Source organism: Primulina eburnea, chromosome 2, assembly GCF_022965805.1.
Source record: "Primulina eburnea isolate SZY01 chromosome 2, ASM2296580v1, whole genome shotgun sequence".
NCBI classification, from domain to species: domain Eukaryota; kingdom Viridiplantae; phylum Streptophyta; class Magnoliopsida; order Lamiales; family Gesneriaceae; genus Primulina; species Primulina eburnea.
Window position 1 is genome coordinate 16,098,212 of NC_133102.1, and position 18,325 is coordinate 16,116,536.

Below are 18,325 nucleotides of genomic sequence, written 5' to 3' on the forward strand. Positions count from 1 at the left end.
TTCTTGGTCTATGGGGTGGAGAACTAAAATTGGAAGGCTATACCGACTCTAGCTTCCAAAGCGATATCGATGACTCGAAGTCAACCTCTGCGTTTGTATTCATGCTCAATGGTGCTGCTGTCTCTTGGAAGAGTTCCGAGCAAGACAATACTACGGATTCCAGCACAGAGGCCGAATACATTGCTGCATCAGATGCAGCAAGGGAGGCTGTTTGGATAAGGAATTTCGTCTAAGAGTTGGACGTCATTCCTAAAGGAGTTGCTCCTGTCCCGGTGTTGTGTGACAACACGGGAGCTTTAGCTCAAGCAAAGGAGCCTAGGTCTAATCAGAAATCCAAACTAGTATTGAGAAAGTACCACATCCTCGGAGAGATTGTGGAAAGAGGAGAAGTGTCTTTTGACAAAGTCGGCTCCGCCGATAATGTTGTTGATCCACTAGCTAAGCCTTTACCTGGACCATTATTCGACTAGCATAGCGAATCAATGGGTTTAAAGCATATGGGTAGTTTGCTCTAGTGCAAGTGGGAGATTGTTAGAGTAGGTGCCCGTCGAGCCAAGTGTTGGCCGAGTGTTCACAATGAAACTCTATGTATAAGCAATCTTTATTTTAATAATATTTGAAATTATTATTATGGCACATCTTTATCTGTATACCCATGCTAGTTGCATAGATAAAGTCCTTGAATATACAAATGGTAGAAAGAATATGAGATGCTCATATGATGAGTATCATGAAACTCATATTTGGAATACTGTATATTCTAAACAGTTCCTAGTCGATTCAGCCGCCACAAAGAAGGATATAGGCCGCTCGAGTTAGAGACTAGTATCTGCGATGTGAGTACCATGTTTCATTGGTAGGGGACATTGTGATGTCCGAACATGCAGATAGGTGCTCCTCGTAGAGTGCACTGAACAACCCTCCATAAAAGGACTTTCCAAGTGGTTCTCACTTATCGAGTGGAAATGTCCTAGTTTATGGTTGTACAGAGTTAGTCCTTATGACCCGGGACAACATTGAGACTCTATGTGCTAGAATTACACTTTGACTTGTTTACCGACTCTCATGGGGTCATCAGGTGGCAAGGTTGGGTGTTCTGTCGAAACACAAAGGAGTCGATGCATTGTAGTCGGGGATTCACCGCTTACCTTCGGGTATGGATATCCTATGTGTTATCATGTATATGTAGGTTGAAATCTCTGGCCAGAGTATGGTGGTATTATGAAAGGGGTTTCATAGATTACACCATCGATGCAACTACGACATGACACATAGTATCGATTCATTGACAACTCTCGATTAACCAATGTTTGTCGAATCGGTCGGGATATATGAGTTGAAGGGACCATACTGTACGCTAACCATAATAGAATGGTTCTTGCAGGCACTATCATTTGATACCTAGGGAATCATGTAAGCGATGCTGCTAGGCGTTTAACATGATTGGATGGGTATTATCAGACTTGAGTTCTGACATTCTTGTTATCAAGGTGTTGATAAGTAAGAATGGAGCAATTGGGGTATGCTCGTATAAGGACATGTTTAGTCCGAATCACATGGAGATGTGAACCCACGGCTAGTTGTATCAATGAACCATTGAGGGCCACACAAGTACTAGCTTTCTAGATCCCGTTGAGAAGAAAAATAGTTCAATGTGTTGAACGGCTTATAAAGGAGTTTATGAGCGTAAGAAAAAATTAGAAGTATGACTTCTATAAAGGAGAAAATAGTTCAATGTGTTGAACAGCTTATAAATGAGTTTATAGGCGAAAGGAAAAATAGAAGTGTGACTTCTATGAGAGAAATATAAATTTTAATTTATGGAAGTGTTCCTAGATTAAAATTTGGCCAAGTGAATAATGTATTTGAAAATTGTGATTTTCATAAACATTATTATGGACTAAATTAAATTAATTCAAGTGTTGAATTAATTAAACACTAGTGGACCTAGTAGAGTCCAAATAATTAAATTAATTCAAGTGTTGAATTAATTAAATTATATTGAGTCTTGTAGAGCTCAATTTAAATTAATTATTTAACTAGTGGGACTTGGGTTAATTCAAGTAATGTTTAATTAGTCTCAAATATGTTTGAGATAATTAAATTTAGTCCATGGTTTTTATTTTGATAAAAACCATATAATATGCATGCATGGGAGGTGAAAGGTTGGGAGACTACTTTTTGAGTTTTCAAGGCATAGCATGCACCTTTTTGACACAACTTTTCCCACAACCAAAAAAATGTCTCTCCTTCTCTCCTAGGATGAATAGTGCCGAAAATACTATTCACTTTCTCTCCAAGTTTTCTCTCCAATTTTTTGTTCTTCAATTTGTTGAGGAACACCACACTTCTCTTTGAAAAATCCTCATATTTTTCTAGTGCAAAATATGAGGGGATCTACCTAGTTGGTGGTGGGCTTAATTTGAAGGAAAGATTCAAGGTAGGAGGAAGCTTGTAGATTTCTTCATGCCATTCAAGAGCTTTGTTGTTTAACAACAAAGTTGGAGCCATACATCAATCCTTGTGATTGATAGGTACATTTCTCAAACACCCTATGTATGACATTATGTGTTTTTATTGTATTTGTTGCACAAAATTATGGTGACCGAAATTTTTAGTCATGGTGGCCGAAATTTTAGCTAAAAATTTTAGATTTTGAACTTCCGTTGCGCTTCCGGTCACCGTAACCGATCCGCTTTCACCTCAGTCTTTCAAGTATCCACCTCCTCGGAATGATTCAGCCACTTGACTTTGACCATGTGGATCATTTTGTTCCGGATTCTCCTCTCCTGTCTGTCCAGTATCTGAGTGGGATTCTTCTCGAATGACAGGTTCGGTGTCAGCTATAACGGCTCATAGTTCAATACATGTGAAGGATTCGACATGTACTTCCGCAACATGGAGACATGGAACACATTATGAAATCCTGCCAGATTCGGCGGTAATGCAACTCTATACGAAAGTGTCTCAACTCTCTCCAGAATCTCAAACGGTCCTATGTATCTCGGACTGATCTTACCATTCTTCCCAAATCTCAACACACCCTTAAACGGTGCGACCATTACAAACACATGATCTCCTATGGCAAACTTAAGATCTCAGAGCCGCTGATCTGGGTAACTCTTCTGTCAGCTCTGAGCAGTCCTCATCATGTCCTGAATCCTGACTACTAACTCTGCGGTCTGCCTGACAATATCCGGTCCCAACTCTGCCCTCTCTCCTACCTCATCCCAATACACTTGAGACCCACACTTCCTCTCGTACAATGTCTGATAAGGAGCCATACCGATAGATGTCTGATAACTGTTGTTGTACAAGAACTCCACAAGAGGTTACTTCGGCTCCCAGCTGCCATGGAAGTCGATCATGCAAGCTCTGAGTAAGTCCTCTAGGATCTGAATCACCCTCTTGGACTATCCGTCTATTTGGCTATGGAAGGCAGTACTGAATATCAGCTTAGTACCCAAGGCTTCACTCAAGATATATGCTCTCGGGGAATCATTGTCAGGAACCCAAAGTCAATCCCTATATCTGACTATGCCATCCACAATTGTATACAGTCTCCGGCCTTTAGCCTTGTCTCTCTGTCTCTAGTCCTGCAACTGCTCGCCAGAGATCTGCCATGCCCAAATTCTGTCTCTCAAAGACGGTTGTACTGTCAGAGTAGAAAGATTTGGGGCATCGCCCTTGGCATAAAATGCAAGCTCGAACCTCTGAATCTCCGCCTGCAGCGGTCTCTGTACCCAAAAATGAGCAATCACTGAGTGCTTCCTGCTCAGGGCATCTGTAACCACATTAGCATTACCCAGATGGTAGCTAGTGTCACAATCATAATCCGTCACTAGCTCTAACCATCGCCTCTCCCTAATGTTCAGCTCTTTCTGTGTGAAGAAGTACTTCAGGCTTTTGTGGTCAGTGAAAATCCTGCATTTCTCCCCATAAAAATAATGTCTTCAAATCTTCAAGGAAAAAAAAACTACTGCTAGCTCGAGGTCATGAGTCGGATAATTATTCTCATGGACCTTCAGCTGTCAGGACGCATAAGCTATAACTCTGTTATGTTGCATCAACACTGTGCCCAAACCTGGCCTCGAAGCATCTGTATATACCACAAACTCACCCTGCCATGATGACATAGCTAGAACTGGTGTTGTGGTCAATGCTTACTTTAGTCTGTCAAAGCTCTCTTGTCACTCTGATCCCAAAATAAACTTAGCAATCTTCTTCGTCAAGTTGGTCAAAGGCATCACAATAGAATAGAATCCCTGAATAAAATTCCTGTAATAACCATCCAATCCTTAGAAGCTACGGATCTCTGTGACGCTATTAGGCATTGGCCAATATCTGACTGTATCCACTTTGCTAGGGTTGACCTCTATACCATCACGAGATACAATGTGGCCGAAGAATGCCACTCTGTCAAGCCAGAGTTTGCACTTACTGAACTTGGCATAGAGTCGTTTGTCCCGTAGACTTTGCAGTACGGTCCTAAGATGCTGACTGTGCTCCTCTCGGATCCTCGAATAAATCAGTATGTCATCTATAAAACTATGACAAACTGATCCAAATATGTCTAAAACATGCGATTAATGAGATCCATAAAAATCGCTGGTGCGTTTGTCAATCGAAGGGCATCACCAAAAACTCAAAGTGTCCATAATGCGTCCTGAATGTCGTCTTATGCACGTCAGACTTTCTAATCTTAGCTGATGTTATCCGGATCAGAGGTATATCTACGAAAATACTGATGCTCCTTGAAGCTGATCAAACAAATCTTTAATCCTTGGCTGTGGATATTTGTTCTTGATCGTGGCTCTGTTCATCTCTCAGTAGTATATGCAGAGTCGCATGTTGCGGTTTTTCTTCTTGACAAATAGTACCGGTGCGCCCCATGGAGAAAAGCTAGGATGAATGAAACACTTATCTAGCAAATCCTCTATCTGATCTTTCAATTCCTTCATCTCCGTAGGTGCTAGTCGGTATGGCGCCTCAGAAATAGACACGATATCTGGCATAAGCTCGATAGAAAAATGCATCTCTCTGTCTGGTGGAATGCCTGAAACATCATCAGGGAAAACATCGGAGAAATATCTGACAACATCAACATCCTCTAGCCTCTGACTGGCTGGCTCAGACACTGATACAATACTGGCCAAAAACGCCTGGCAGCCTCTCTTCATGAGCTTCCTCGCACGCATGCAAGAAATAATGTGCGGCATCTGCTGGTGTCTGGTTGCCTAAAAAATAAATGGCTTACCGCTGGGCGGTCGGACAAATACTGACCTCTGTCGAAAGTCTATGACAGCTCCGTTCAAAGAAATCCAGTCCATACCTAGAATATATCAAACTCCGGCAACAGTAGCATAATCAAGTCTGCCTGCACCACGTATTTTTGTAACCAAAGCCCCAATCCCCTCACTATCTGAGAAGTTAACATCTAATCCCCGGATGGAATCGATACCCTGAATCCATCGCCACCGGTACGATTTCTATTCGCTGGATGAACATCTCGGATATAAAAGAATGTGTAGCTTCGAAATCTAGCAGTGCATGCGTGGCTACACCTGAAACATATATCCTTTATGCGACAAAACATACCATCAAATTTGTTTGCGTTGAAACTTAAGAAATTTTCTACCAGCAATTATCTCAATGTAACACTCTTCTTCTATACTTGACAAGATTAATAATACTTATACTCATAATCAAAATAGGGTCTGAATGATATACCTATATTATGAAACAATTCAAAAAAGGGGCATCAATTTGACGGTTTATAAAATTTTTGGAATGATGTCCCTACGTTTTGTATAAGCCAAAAACTCAAGCAACAATACCTATACATACTTATAATCTTATTTTCATATAAGAACATACACCGTATCGTTATACATATAGTCATAAACATCGTGAAACTTGTTTCAACCCTGACATAAAATCCACTATAATACATATGCGGAAGCTATACAATAAGACGTCTAGGTTCTTGTCGAGTTAAGGCACGCCACAAGCATCCATTGATGAACCGGTATCCAATGAATCTTCATTACCTGATCCTATAATACATGGGCTACGTGAGTTTATAAAACTCAATAAGTTGACACTTATAAGTATCAATATGCATCAAAGGATTATAAGTATCAAGTCGTGATCAACAATGAATCTGTAAACCATGTAATACCGTAGCATATATTCATGTTCATTTATGCACTTGAGCGTCATTAGTTGACATGTACTACCGTGCTTGCTTTATTATATAGCAACTACTATGTTGGACGTCATGGTGCCCTGAGACAACAGAACATCCCATGAACATATATTGGCCAATAGATTTGGTGGACTTAAAACCACACATGATGTCAACAAGCTCATATATCATATAAAAATCAGTCATTTTACTTTTTTTTTTCATGTTCATGTTCATGACATAGCACCTATCTTCGATATTCATGAATTTCTTTCATATTTAATACATACCAATGGAATATGGTGCTATGTTTTCATCAATAAATATACTAACAATGTACATATCGCAAATAATCAATGGAAAGCATTTGAAATTTATAATATTACTCATGTATTAATTCAAGAACTTGCCAACTTATAGTACAAACATAAGTATACTGATTTGTGACGATGTTTCTCGCTCCTATACTGTCAAATACATCAATAATCCATTCACTTGGTCTATACTAGGTGGAAGTTACCCCTTTATGGTTCTCTACACATATATAACAACCATTAAAGAGATGAATATTCACAACCTTAGGATGCTCTTGTGATGGAGAATTCAATTCTAGCTTCAAGAGGAGGAGGAAGAAGAAGAAAAAAATCACTTGTAGGAAGAGTTATTGTTTTCTCCTGTGTGTTTGCTGTGAATTGAGTTGGTGCAATAGTGTAGATGTCTAGAAAATTTGAAATTTATCCTTTCCAATACCCAGCGGCACTTAGGCGGTAATATCTTACTGCTTGGGCGTGGAACATTTATGTAAAAGTACTGAACTTGTGGTATAGGGGCGCTCGGGCGGTAATATTTTACCGTTCGAGCGCCGAACATTCTATCCTTGCATGCAGTTTCGTCACAGATTGCTCACGAAAGATCTCTTAGCTTCGTAATTTGAAAATGTATTAAAAATGAAAGTTGTAGCCATATGTCTTGACTTGCATATCCAATTAGTTTCATATCATTTGAATGTTTGAGTAAAGGTTATGCTCATTCTCCCAACATGTGTCAGTGCAAGAATGGCGATACACACTACACATTTCGGGACGATTTTGGCCTTGTTTCCCAATAGATTTGAACAAAACTCAAAACATAAAAGTTGTAGTCCTACTTATTGGATTTCTAATGAAATTGGCCTTATATCAATATGATTCATATTCAAATACTTATGCTAGAAACTTTAAGAAGTGTAATAGTTTTCATTCTCGTTTCGTTCATTTCAATATCAATGTTCATGACACCATTTCATTCACACATCATATTGTCACTATTCAATATAGTCACCTTATTCAATCTCACTATCGATACCTCAATCAACACGTGAAACATAATGAGCCAAATAACCACATAATAAATGACATAACATATTATTAATCATTTGTACGAGTAACAGGGCATTACACCCAAAGTCCTCGAAAAATTACGGATTTAACCCTAAGTATTCCTCCAAAAATATCAAAATTTTCAGTTTAGCCCTTAAAGTTTCGAAAATTACAAATTTGACCCTACACAATTTTTGTAAATTGCTTTTTTGAACCTTCACAATTTCGAATTTTTAGCCCCTTAAAAATTCAATTTTCGCCAATAGGTCCTCTCATAATATCGGTTATTACTCTTAGGTCATTAAAATTTTCGATTCATACAATTCAATCCTTAATTTCATCTAGGTAGAGCATGCATCCTAAATAAATTCTACATTAACAAACCCATAACTCAATTCTCATAACAAACACTTAACCATGCGATCAAACAATAAATTAAAATCTTAAACATAAGGGTTACCAGTGATCAACGTCGAATCTGTCTCCGCCTCAGCCTCCTCTACATGCATCACGTATGCCCTGCCGGTAGTGGGACCCTAGTTCCTAGGGCAGTCTGCCACCTTGTTACCCTCCTGCCTGCAAATGAAGAATTTGTAGGTCCCCCATAAACACTTACCGAGGTGGAATCGGTTGCACTGCTTGCATGCGTTCCTCTAGATTAGGCGCCTCTGGCACCTACAGTGGTCTCTCTTGTTGGGGCCTCCTAACCTGTCCCTGGGGCTTTTGCTGCCCCTGCTGCCTCGATGGCCATGTAAACTGTTTTTTTGCGGTTGGGAGCTGGAATGGGCCTGATGCCGCTTCCGCTGCATCTCAAAATCAATGTCCCTCAAGGCTTGCTCCGCCTGAAATGAACAGGCGATGGCCTCCTTGTAGCTCACTAGTCTCATCAACTTCACGTCCGGTGCAAGTCGGGCCTTAGTCCATCCATAAAATGCTTCAGCTTCTGGGCGGCATGTCTAGCAATCATTGGCACAAAATGATAGCCCCTGTTGAACTTCCGGATGAACTTCGCCACAGATGAGTCCCCCTGTCGAAGACTCATGAACTCCCTCGTCAGGCGACTTCTGACATCAGCTGGGAAATAATTACCATAGAACGCCTCCTTGAACTGATCCTATGTGAGGGTAGCTAGGTCCAGCCCGTGCGCTGCTCCCTCCCACCAGAGAGATGTATCATCTCTCAATATATATGCGGGCATACTTGACCTGGTCGCCATCCCTCATATCCACGTACTGAAAGTGTAGATCCAAGGATCAAATCCAACCCTCTGACAGGAATGGATAAGTAGTGCCCCCAAACTCCTTCGGGTTGAGCCGCCTAAACTTCTCATATATATCGGTCGAAGGTCGGGGAGCCTTCTGCACCTGCTCCAAATTCCTTTCCAAACCCTCCAGTACACGGGTAGCTGCATCTCCTGGTGGCGGCGGTCCTCTGCCACCTCCAAGAATATCGTAATGTCTCTCTGCGCTGGGGTCGCATCTGGGAGGCATGATATCTGAATACAGTACAAATTCTAAACGTAACTCATCATGCAATTTAATCTTATTTTTAAAATAGTAAATCCTTAAATCGTGAAAGCATCTAAATATTTATTGAAAATCGTAAATCATGTAATCATGCAGGTGATATAAGTAAAATCATTTAAAACATTTAAAACATTAAAGCTTACATACATGAGGCTTGAATAATGAGCTGTAGAAGCTGGCAGTGGCACAACCCTATACAAGACCCTTGCTCTGATACCAACTACTTCTAATTTTTTTTCATAGAAATTAAAGTCTTGCATGCATTCACTACTGCTGAAAAATACACCTTTAACCAAGTAATCGTGATCAAATAACATATAAAAGACCGCAGTTTAAAATTTGCCAACTCGACCCTCAACCACACATGAACGAAATAAAATGGATAAAATCCTGAAATTCAACATCATAACACAATAATGTATAAAACTGATCATGTCTACTCAAAGCTCATAAAAACGTGATGTGCAGAAAAGTGTGGTCCTCGGGTCGTGTGCGCACATCCAAGGCTGCCTACTTAGAGTTCAGCACCTCCAGGCTCCTCCTCAAAATGCTCACCTACATCACACACTCCTAGTGAGTTCAAAGACTCAACACACCTGTACCGTTAATATCAGTTACATATAAATAGCAACCAACAATGAAAAGTACTGTAACAACATACATTTCATGATCTTTAGAGCATGAACGTAAATATGTCGTAAAAGTATGCATGTCAAAACAACTCTTCATAGCATCATATACTTATACATTTATTTTTAACTGAATTCAGTTCATTAGTTGTGACTTTCGTATCAGCTCTATCGTATTAGCTCTATTTGATGGTACGTATAACCGTGGTACCCAGCGGCTGTCGGACATCAGCGACAATATTACCCTCCACCGTACCTAGGCCTCATCATCATCGTATATATATATCTTCAGTCACAACCAAATCCCATCCTTCATAGGCATCATCAATTTCATCACTTATCAAAAACATGCATTTATGTAATTTTTACTTAAAATCAAGCAAGCAACATATTGTTCATAATTCATAAAAATCACGCTCGTGGTATAAAAACATTTAAATAAAACATGTCAAATATTTCTCAGGGCGCTGTTAGGACAAAATCTCGACTCAAGTGAAAAATTACCAATTTGCCTTTGGAAACCCAAAATGACCATTTTACCCCTAGACCTCAAAATTTCGACCCGAAGGCAACCAAACTTAAATAAAAATCCAAAAATTCCTAACCAAGCCTTGGACGGCCCAACCTAACCCTCACTAAAATCGGTCATAACATCGTAACGATACACCAATCAAGATAATAACGCTAAAACAAAATCCCCTTACCCTCTGCACTAGCTCTTAGGTGCCTACACCGAGGCGCTGCGGTGCTTGGTTAGCGCTTGGGAGCCTAGTATCAGCTCTACTGACGCTACTAGGTGCGAAGAAAAGGCGTTGCGGCGCTCAAATGCAGCGCCACGGTGCTTAACCTGCGCGACCCACATACTAAGAAGCCATCTTCTACCCTGTCCTCACCCCACTCGGACCAGCCTCGAACCACTCACTACTAGTCTACCACTAGACCCTCCTAGACCACCTTAACCAAGGACCTGAGCCCCATGCATGCAGCGAAACACCAATAGCCGAGAAACATCCCCAAAACCCTCACTCGCGGCACCCTTCGACTTCATGACTCCAAACGACTCTAAAGCCAAGGCCATTAATGTGCGGCCACTCTAGGCCATGACTCAAACCCATCAAGGTCTGGTCCACGGCTTGGAATTTCTCTTCACACCACCGGCTTCACTTAAACCCCCGATCTACCACAGACCGATCATACCTCAGCAATACACTGCACGAGCCTTTACTTATCTCGACTATAACTCGACACCAACCTCAGGAAACAATCTTAACGCCGTGAACAGACCTTAGAATGCAACTAAAACAGCATCCCCTTGCACAAACACAATAAAACGTGAGGTGGAGGCACAACAATGCAAAGTTTCATGTAAAACTCATTCACAAACATAAGCACAAGGTAGATCATAAAATTTTCATGCATAAACATAAACTTCAGCGTAAGTATGATGTTTATGATGCGAAAAAAAAAAACAAAAGCGTGCCTTGATGATTAACCAATCAAAAGCATGAATATCAACGTGCGGGGCGTGAACCGGAGAGGCGGGAGTGATGTTTTCTTGAAAATATTGAGAGGCCGAAGCTTGCTGTTGCAAAAGGGGAGGGAATGCTGCTGCAAACGAAGGGGAGTGGATGTTAAAATTCTGAGGTGGGGGGTTGCTAGGTTAGAAGATGCGTAGGGTTAAATAAATTAGGTTTATGTTAAGCTAATGACACCCTAATAGGCCCTTAATAAAATTTTAAAAGGATTCATAGGTTTTTAGCCCATTAAACATTAAAACAAACCCAACAAGCCCAATAACACTCTCGAAAAATATTTTGTTTTGATACATCTTAGAAAATATTGCCTGAGCCCTCAAAAGTCTCACGAATCGTTAAAATTTGTGTACCGATTAAAATATAACCCGGCGGGTAAAATATCCAACCAAGGCCCATTTTAAAAAATCATACTTAAAACAACTCATATTAAGTAATTAAAAATAATTATTCAATAATTTTATTTTTCTGAATATCCCTGTTTTCGTTCCTCATTCGAGCGCGAAATGCAACTTAAAACTCCAATGCATGAAACTTTAAAATAATCGTGATATAAGTCCTATTCATGCAATAACCATGCATAAAATGCATAAAAAATCAGTAAACACATATTTTAAAATAAAACCCTAAATTGCATGCATTCAGGTTATGTTGTCTAATTTCCTGGACCTTACACATAATATTGTTTGAATGATGCGTCAAAGGGATTTGGATACATGCCTTTACATTTTATAACGCTCGAAAATACTATCGTTGACGTGGGGTGCGAAAAGAACGAACGGGCGAAAAATATTTCTTGTTTTCTCCTCTCCAATTTTTGAAAATAAGTGTGCAGTGTGTGTGAAGTGTTTTTGGCTGCTAGGGTGCTAGAAGACCTAGATTTTTATTTTTGTAGATTTTAATTTGTATGGTAATGAGCTTGGTTTTGGGCTTTCAAGTTTAGGAGCAATTAGGCCAACTAATCCTAGGTAAGTTGGTCCCAATAACACATATTTAGTTGAAAAATAAAAGTTTATAAAAATTAGTTTTCAAAAATAATGCATTTGATTTTTTAAAAGTCCCTTGTTTGCCCAAAATCGGCTTACCAGATAAAATCGAGCTCGTCTCGTAAAATAATTTGAATTCTATCATTTTTATAAAAATTTAATAATTTTTAATCGTATTAATAAGCATTGAAAATATTTATTGAAAAATATTTATTTTATCTTGGTCGTCCTCGGTTTCCTTTCCCCAGACTATTATCTGATATTCGCGTAAAATCCTTCAATTTCATGAAATCACGCATAAAACATTAAGCAGGTAAAATATATCAATTAAGTATTTAAAATCAATTAAGTAAAATAAATATGCAATTTAAATCATTTGCATGCATGCAGTTTGCGTGGGTTGGATTTTGGACGTTGCAAATCCTCTTCCCCGTAAATAAAATTTTTTCTACTAAATTAAGACGTACCAAATAATTTGGAATGGCGACTCCTCATCTTTGACTCCGTCTCCAAAGTGGCTTCTTCCTCCAAGTGATTTAGCCATTTGACTTTGGCCATTTTTATCACCTTGTTTCACAACTTTCTCTCTTGTCTACCCAAGATTTGAGTAGGCTTTTCCTCATATGACAGGTTTGGTTTAAGTTGTAGTGGTTCAAAGTTCAGTACATGCGAAGGGTTTGACATGCACATGCAGAGCATTGATATGTGGAAGAAATGGTGGACTCATACGAGATTAGATGGCAGCGGCACTCGATAGGCTATTGTTCCCACTCTTTCGAGTATCTCATCTTCTTTGGTCCGCGTAGCTCTTCTGTCGACTTTGAGCAGTTTTCATTCTATCTCGCATCTTGGCTACCATTTTTGCGGTGTGCTGAAATATCTCGGGTCCTAATGTGGCTCTTTCTCCAATTCGTCCCAATGGATAAGTGATAGATCGGTTCGGGCACTTTTGAAGGTGCTTCAAACACAATATTCTCAATAAGCTGCAATAGCTCATGTCTAAGAATGTAAACACGGATGAATTAAATCGAGTTTGGTTATAAACCAAGCGGAAAATACTCGAAATAATCCTTCGTTAAGAAAGCTAATCAGTTTAAAGCTTTTAGCTTGTGTAAAATGATTAACTGATATAGGAGAGGGGGTCAGTTTTTGCATATATCAGTTCAGTTATGGTGAGAACTGAAATGATATCAGCTCAAACTGATCAAATCAGTTTGAAAACGATAGTTAAAAATTTAAGCACACAAGATATGTTTATGGATGTTCGGAGATTTAAACTGCTTCTACGTTTTCCTCGGGTAGGATACACTAGAAGACTTTGATTTATACAACACCTTGTACAAATTCACTTAGCTTAGGACTTACTCTACTGTCTTATTGAACTCCTAGTCTAGAATGAAGGCAACACCTTCCAGCCAACACTTGTTTAACATAAGTTCTACGTCTTTGTGCAAGACTCACTCAACTGATATTTTAAGCTATACTCTCTGATATATGTGAGTGATAGTATGTGAGTGAATGAGAGAACTGAACAATGAATACACCGGAAAGGTGTTCTCACACATTGAGGGAAAAAGAGCTTCTATACAAAGCTAATAACACGTTGAAGTGTTTCCTCACAACTGGGCTGATTACTTCTTGTAAGCTGATAAGGCTTTTAGCGTGGCCTTCTTCTTCAAACACTCTTGTTGTTGTATTGTCTTCAATGATCTTCATCTTCTATTTTTAGGCTCGAAGTTTGGCTGTACAGTGAGACTCAATTATTTTATCCGTTGTATTTTGAATCTGTTCCTCGAAATATGTCTGTACTTTCCGACAGCCATTCTGGAATGTTTTGGCTTTAAACATTAATGCAACGTCAATTATTGTCCTTTTGCTGGACAATTTATTTTGTACCATTATACACATTTGGATTCTATTGAATAAGCTTGTCGTGTTCTGCAACTGATTAGCTTTAACTGATGCTCTAAACTAATCTTTAGTTGGGTTGGTGAAATCAGTTGACTCGTCAGCTGAACTGATTTCACTCTTTCAGTTGAACTGGTTTATGATTCATCAGTTGAACTGGTTCAGTTCGATTAATCAGTTGGTACTTTAAGTTTTCATTCATCGATAGCTTCAGTTACATTCAGCTAACTGCACACTTGGTAAGTTTATTAATAACAAAATAACAAGTTTTGTTGACATTAAATCAAGCAATATTGCGAACATGAAATGTTCCAACAATAGGTGATCTACATTTCCTTCCGTACAGTGCCTCGTATGGAGCCATTCCTATAGATGACTGATAACTGTTATTATAAGTGAACTCCACTAGATATAGTTTCGGTTCCCAACTCCCTTGGAAGCCGATCACACATGCTCGGAGTATATCCTCTAATATCTATATGACTATCTCAGACTGACCATCGGTCTGAGGATGAAATGTGGTACTAAATAGTAGCTTAATCTCCAATGCTGCATGTAGGCTCTTCCAAAACGACGAGGGGAAACTTGTGTCTCGGTCCGACACTATAGACATTAGAATACCATGCAGTCTAACTATATCTCGAATATATAGCTCTGCATACTGCATCATGGAAAAATTCGCCTTCATTGGTATGAAATGTGTTGATTTAGTAAGACGGTATACTATTACCCAAATGGCATTGAGTCCTTTCACTATCTTTGACAATCCTACCACGAAATCTATAGTAATATTCTCCCACTTCCACTCAGGGATAAGAAGTGGTCGAAGCATTCCCACTGGTCTTTGATGCTCTGCCTTCACTTGTTGACATGTCAGGCATTCAAATACAGAGCACATAATGTCTCGTTTCATTCCTGGCCACAAATATAAAAGTTGCTAGTCCTTGTACATCTTGTACTCCCGAGATGAACATAATAGGGAGTACTGTGAGCTTCGGTCATAATGTCAACTATAAGTGAATCACCACTAGGAACCCATAGTCGACCTTGAAATTTAACAAAGCCATCCTCGATTGAATATAACATGCTGCCCTTCGATTCATCTCACTGTCTCCATTTCTGCAGTTGCTCATCATTAGATTGTGCGGCTCGAATTCTATCTCATAGAGTGGAATGTACTGTCAATGTAGCGAGATTAATGGCCTCTCTCCTAGTATAAACTTCAAGATCGAAGCGCCAAATTTCCACTTGTAGAGGCTTCTGTACTGATAAATGTGACAAAACTGTCTCCTTTCTACTTAAAGCATCCACAACTACACTAGCTTTGTCAGGATGGTAGCTAATGTCATAGTTGTAGTCCTTAACAAGCTCTATCCACCGTCTTTGTCTCATGTTAAAATATTTTTGGGTGAAGAAATATTTAAGACTTTTATGATTCGTAAATATCTTTCATTTCTCACCATACAAGTGATGCATCCAAATTTTCAACGCCAAAATGACTGTTGCATGCTCTAGATAATGCGTCGGATAATTCTTTTCATGTATTTTCAATTGTCTTGACACATAAGCTATAACTCGATAATTTTGAATGAGAACGACACCCAATCTAAGTTTTGAGGCGTCAGTAAATACCACATATTCCCCTTGCTCTATTGGCATAGCTAAAACTAGCGCTGTAGTGAGTGCTTGCTTCAACCGATCAAAGCTATTTTGACACTCCGATCCCCATACAAAAATTTCACATTTTTCTTGGTCAATGACGTCAAGGGTACTACAATGGATGAAAAACCCTTGATGAACTTGTGATATTAGCCGGCTAAGCCCAAAAAACTGCGTGTTTCCCTCACACTTTTAGGTGTAGGCCACTGCTTAACCGACTCGACCTTAGATGGGTCGACCTCTACTCCCTCATTTGACACGATGTGGCCTAAAATGCCACATTTTCTAGCCAAAACTAGCACTTGCAAGGTCGTCCTCAAGTGCTGATCATGCTCCTCATAGCTCTTGGAATAGATTAGAATGTCATTGATGAAAACAATAATGAACTGATCGAGATACGGCTGAAATAAACGATTAATGAGATCCATGAAGATCGCTGGAGCTTTAGTCAATCCAAAGGGCATCACTATAAATGACCATAACGTGTTCTAAAAGCCGTCTTATGTACATCCGATTCCTTTACCCTCAATTGATGATATGCAGACCTAAGATCTATCTTTGAAAATACACGAAGCTCCTTGCAATTGATCAATTAAATCCTCAATTCGGGGCAATAGATACTTATTCTTCACTGTCACTCTATTTAGCTCCCTATAGTTGATCCATAACGTCATAGTTCCATCCTTCTTTTTCACAAATAATACTGACGTGCCCCAAGTGGAGAAACTAGGACGAATACATCCTTTGTCTAACAGCTCTAGAATTTTTTCCTTTAATTCCTTCATTTCAGTGGGTGCTAATCAATATGGTGCCTTAGAGATTGTCATTGTACCAGGCATCAACTCAATAGCAAATTCTATTTCTCTTTCAGGTGGGATGCCAGAAAAATCATCGGGGAATACGTCCGAGAAATCCTTAACTACCTCGACATCCTCAATAGACCGATCTTCAATTTTGGGTGCTGATATAATACTAACAAGGAAACTTTGGCAACCCTTTTGAATAAGCTTCTTCGCACATATGCAAAAAATAATATGTGGCATTTGTTTGTTTTGTGCCACCTCAAAGATAAATGCTTTCCCATTTGGTGGTCTAATAGATATTGTCCTCCGCTGAAAATCAATAGTGGCCCCATTCAGTGTAAGCTAATCCATGCACAAAATAATTTCGAACTCGGGAATAGGCAGTACTATAAGGTTCACTCGTATAACATTCTTTTGCAATTTAAGTTCCACATCATTAGCGTAGCTACTAGAAACAATATGTTTGCCAGAAGGCACTGTATCTCTAAATCCTGACTCTACGTGTACTGGTAAGATTCCAAATTTCTTCACGAATGATTCAGATATTAAACAATGCGTAGCTCCGTAATCTAGTAAAGCGTAGGTAGCTATTCCCTTTAACAATATTCGCCCTGGTAAAATTTGTATTATTATCGATTGCGGCCTTAAAGTTTAGAAATTTATATCATCTTGGCCCTTCTAATTTCTCATATTAGCATTTCAATTCCTTAATTTTTAAAAATTTACCAATTGAAGCCTTAAAGCTTGAAAATTGCTATTTTAGTCCAAAGAGATTTTGAAATTTCCAATTTACCCCTAAGATTCGTAAATTTCTAAATGACCCCTTAAGTTTTGAATTTTTCATTTCAGCCCTAGGAATTTGAAATTTTCTAGTTTTTCCTCAACATTTTTCAGAAATTGCAATCTAGTCCCTTAGGTTTTCGAAATTACTAGTGGCCCCTAAAATTTGAAAATTTACATTTTATCCCTTGGACATTTTGAGTCCAACTTTTTTTTCCTTTTTATTTTGTAATTTTCAATTTGACCCCTAGAAATTCGATCTTCTACAATTTGGTCCAAATAACTAGTGTTTGCAAGAATTCGGTTTCCTTAAACCCTAGAACATGCAATTCAAAGTCAAGTTCAATTAATCTCGATTTAATTCTATCATACATGCTTTTATCTTAAGCATTAAAGAAATATAAAGCGCTTATATAGTCGGAGTACCTGTAATAAGCGAAGTGTCTGGCTCCGCTTGTTCAGCATGCATCACATATGCCCTTCCAGTTGTAGGTTGCTTGAGCTTTGGGCAATCGCTAGCCTTGTGTCCCATCTATCCGCACTTGAAGCACTTGTAGGTGCCCCACATGCTTTTGCCATAATGATGACAATTGCACTCCTTGTACTGTGGCTTCTCAGTAGTCTTTGGAACATTTTCTTTTAGTGGTTGTCCTTGTGGTTTCCGCTGTCCCAGCCACTTCGGCGTTCCCTTCCAAGGCTTCTTTTTATGTTGACTAGCTTGCTGGGCACGATTCCTCTTATGCTCCATCTCCCAATCAATATCCTTCAGTGAATGCTCAGATCGAAAAGCTTTGGCAACAACAGTAGTGTAATCGATTGGATCAGTGAGCATCACATCACGATGGATCGTGGGCCTCAATCCATCAAGGAAGTGTCGTAATTTCTCTGTTGCATCATTCCCAATCAAGGGCCCAAAATGCCTGCCCCTATCAAACTTCTATACGAACAAAGAAACAG

At 39.3% G+C, this 18,325-nt stretch overlaps 1 protein-coding gene across 1 annotated transcript; it reads right to left on the reverse strand.

Moving 5' to 3' along the window:
* Window positions 1–16,585: 16,585 nt before the first annotated feature.
* Window positions 16,586–17,900, reverse strand: LOC140824152 (uncharacterized). The gene is made up of 3 exons (XM_073185750.1): window positions 17,795–17,900; window positions 16,988–17,199; window positions 16,586–16,897 (listed from the first exon to the last, which is right to left on the reverse strand). The coding sequence occupies exons 1-3, from the start codon at window positions 17,898–17,900 to the stop codon at window positions 16,586–16,588; spliced, it is 630 nt and encodes a 209-aa protein (XP_073041851.1).
* Between the last annotated feature and the right edge of the window lie 425 nt (window positions 17,901–18,325).

Excerpts from the sequence above, each read along its gene's own strand:
- LOC140824152 (XM_073185750.1), bottom strand. The coding sequence starts at position 17,900 with ATGGGACACAAGGCTAGCGATTGCCCAAAGCTCAAGCAACCTACAACT. Across the intron at positions 17,200-17,794 it reads AGACACTTCGCTTATTACAG|GGCGAATATTGTTAAAGGGA; the intron begins GTACTCCGACTA and ends AAATTTTACCAG. Across the intron at positions 16,898-16,987 it reads TGCAAAAGAATGTTATACGA|CGGAGGACAATATCTATTAG; the intron begins GTGAACCTTATA and ends ATTGATTTTCAG.